General features: G+C 37.0%; 1 protein-coding gene across 1 annotated transcript; it reads left to right on the top strand.

The window, feature by feature from the left end:
• Positions 1-1,130: 1,130 nt before the first annotated feature.
• On the top strand, positions 1,131-2,478 carry LOC144420951 (uncharacterized). The gene is made up of 2 exons (XM_078110846.1): positions 1,131-1,543; positions 1,717-2,478. Exons 1-2 carry the CDS (start codon positions 1,515-1,517, stop codon positions 2,045-2,047), a joined length of 360 nt encoding a protein of 119 aa, XP_077966972.1. The 5' UTR covers positions 1,131-1,514; the 3' UTR covers positions 2,048-2,478.
• Positions 2,479-3,459: the final 981 nt, after the last annotated feature.

Here is a 3,459-nt window from a genome sequence, read left to right as displayed (position 1 = left end):
AATATGAAATTGACTACAACTGAAAATTAACGCTTACCGAAAATTTTTGGAGAGTGCATGAAGCTGATTAAAAGTAGAAATATTTGTTAGATTTGATTTTGCCCGTCTTATTTTGGATATCTACATTTATTTATTGTTTAGAGATTGCAATTCCACTCATGTATTTTCAAGGTGTTTTAGATAATCCATATTTTCGCCTCAATCATCTGTTTTATTATTAGATAGAAGGTTAGATCAAATTTTGGAACACGCTAAAAAAGGGCGCGGCTAACCACTAGCCTAAGGCATCGCATCGTACAAACCAGATACTGTGAATATTTGATAATATTCAAGTAATGTACAAATAATAACACGGAATCTTAGATTTGAATGTAAACTTTCTAAATAGCTGATGTGTGCTACCTAGCAGGTCGCCCTGTGCTTTATTTTCCAGAATTTCATCTTCCACCGGTGCATGATGTACCATAGGAGAGAAACAAGCCTCTGCTATAATAGATGAAGCAGTTCGAAAACGGAGTCACTTTTTGCACGACAGATATTTCACTTTAGTGACTGATCAAAAACTGTGTGCCAATGTTCAATACTAATGCGGATATTTAGAAACTCTAAGCTATAGGGAGCAAAATAGGTCTGATTTTTAATACTATGTAGCACACTCCGGCAAACAAAACATTGTAGCGTATACTCTTTCACGAATATGTGGATTCCATTAGTTTTTCATGCAAAGCTCAACTTTCATATACTGCTTGAATAGGCTTTTATGACTGTTTAAAATGACATACATAGTGTCGAGGAAACGCATGACGTAACTATAGTCGCTGTACACTTTTTCACTGGACCGAAAAGTCTCAATATGAACTTTTGAACCAAGTTACTAGGTCAATCTTTGGAAATAGCTATGCCTTGCATTCTGTGCATTTCAAATAATTTTAACTGAGAAGATTGTAGTTTTTAACAGAAGATTGATGCTGATTAAATCTCACTTTAGATTAGTAGTTCACTCTTCGCGCCCTGAGCCGTACTATAATGCGGATGGCGAGAAACACCACCAACCTGAACCGCAGTATATTGCGGGTAAAATATGACGTCATATCTCCGCTTCAACGGGCACGAGGCATACGATCTTGGTATCAATCGTTAGTGTGTTTTGAGCCCGTTATTATGAGCTATCGCTCGAACCATTCGAGCGTATTGGGCGATTTAAAGGGTGTTCCCCTTTTTTGATATTTTTCTGCTTTTTTCTCTGCAGTTGTATGTTTGTTCATTGAAAATTGAAGCTCGTAAACCACCAAAAATAGCTAGGGAACATTCGTTCTTTGTTTTGAGACTTCAGAGTAGACTTTGGACTATTCATTTGTCGTCGACACAGGGAATAGTGTTTATGACTGCGGACGAGAGTCGTCTTTTTATTATTGTTATGCAGTTGATTTCGGTTCTAAAGGGATATTGTTATATAAGACGTATTTGTAAGTTTATTAGGATTCTGGTAGCTATAAATCAGACAAGGTACCGTAATGGAGAGTGAGAGCGATTTTGATGCAAGGTAAGTGCAATACCTGCATGCATTCTTCTGCTATTTTTTAAAAAAAATTTTCTTTATATTCTGAGAAAATGATAGTTTGTAAGCTGACTGTGGCAATTGTTTGAGCAAGCCTCATAGCTTGGACTTGTTATTAGTAATAATCCAGTCGTTAATCAACGCAATTTTTCTTTTAGTTCTGGTGACGAGTGGGAAGAGACGAGTGAGTCATCTAGCTCCGATGAAGAGGTTGTCCCAGTCCCGGCTAGGCGCTATGCTGCAAGCACTGAAGATGTACCAGCTGAAGCAGCAGCGTCAACGGGCGGAATGTTCGGAGCTTCGAGCCCTCGGCGATCACGAGTTTGCAGGGTGTGTTCTGAACGGGACAAAAAAGAAAGAGAAAGAGAAGGCAGTAGCAGAAAATTGAAACAAAAAAGGTCTTCATATTGGTGTGAGAAATGCCAGGTAACACTTTGTGTTACCCCGTGTTTCGAGAAGTTTCACACCCTCCCAAACTATTGGGAATAGGAATCAAAACTTATGTGCAATATTGTGATGTTGACTTTATCAGAGACTGTGATTTTTGTTGACTTTGCCAGAGACTGTGATTTTTGTTGACTTTGTCAGAGACTGATTTTTCTTTTTACGTGCACCAAGGTGTTTTATGAACATACTGTGTAATTCTTCATTTTCGCTATTATTATTTCGTATGCACACTTTCTTTTCACATTGTTTTTCACCACTGTTATTCACATTCTTTCAAAACTGACTGAATTTAATTTTTTTGTGTCATTTTTTACTCGTATGTAAATATAAATATCTGATTTTTCGAAAACAAAATTTTCAATTTTTTCGAAAATTTCTGCCATTTACCTGAAATTCATCAGCCTACCATGACAATTTCATGTCAGTTAGAGAAAAACTGCAAATTTTCCCAATAAGGTTACACCTCTACCCTTCTTGTGAGTAAGTTTGATATGTGTAGTGTTTATAGTTTGTGTGTGAGTATTTTGTCTTTGAAAGTGGTCATTTTAGTCATATTTCGGACGAAATTTGAGAGCCGTAAAAAGTGTGTCAAAGCTGAGCCATGCCACTGGCTTGCTGTTAGAACAGGTGTGAAAAACTTAGTTTCCTGGTGCTGTGCTTGGAGTTGCCTTTCAAAAAAAACAAGAACTGTAGGGATTGGGCCTATGGTTAGCTTTTGACAATTTTTTAAAGTTTGTGAATTTTGTTCGAAAACGCCAGGAATATAGTGTTTTTTCGATATCGCGGTCCAGGGCAGAAAGAGTTCCTCTGCGAGCCAGCCGCGATCTTGGGCTAATTTTGTGGAAGGTTATATAGAAAATGATTATTGAAGTGTAACCTGAGATACCAATACCAGATTTGTTGGTTGTTGTGTCACAATGGTGTCGAGGGCAGGGGAATCAGACGTTTATTGTTGTTGTTTAAGTTATGCCGGTAAGAAGACGTAAAACTGATAAAAAATGGCAACTTTGGAGATCCGAGAGATGATGCCTCAAAAACATTGATAACTCAGTTATTCGTATACTTTGAAGTTCAAACTGCATTCAAATGCGGTTAAAAGCGTTTGTCCATTGTTTTGCACATTGTTTTGCATAAATGGAGATATCGTTTAAGTATATATACTCCGTACTGATTTCAATAACAATAGCTCTATTTGATTGGAATATTTTTATTAGCTATTGCCATCTGATAATGAGCTGAATATTTATAGATAGTTTATAAAAAAAGAATTGCAAATGCAATTTAACGAGGGTCATGTTCATTTGGAGCATTCTCGATTCTGTTCGATTACGCTGCTTAATCACATAAAATATAATTTGGTTGAATTCGTCCAGAAAATACCCGTCCATGTTTGACAAACTAGATTCGCTGTATCTTTTATTGTAAGGAGGGGGATTTCAACCGTGGCGTTATTT

The sequence above is a fragment of the Styela clava genome, chromosome 3 (assembly GCF_964204865.1).
Source record: "Styela clava chromosome 3, kaStyClav1.hap1.2, whole genome shotgun sequence".
NCBI classification, from domain to species: domain Eukaryota; kingdom Metazoa; phylum Chordata; class Ascidiacea; order Stolidobranchia; family Styelidae; genus Styela; species Styela clava.
The sequence above is the reverse complement of the archived record's forward strand: the minus strand, read 5'-3'. Positions and strand labels throughout refer to the sequence as shown.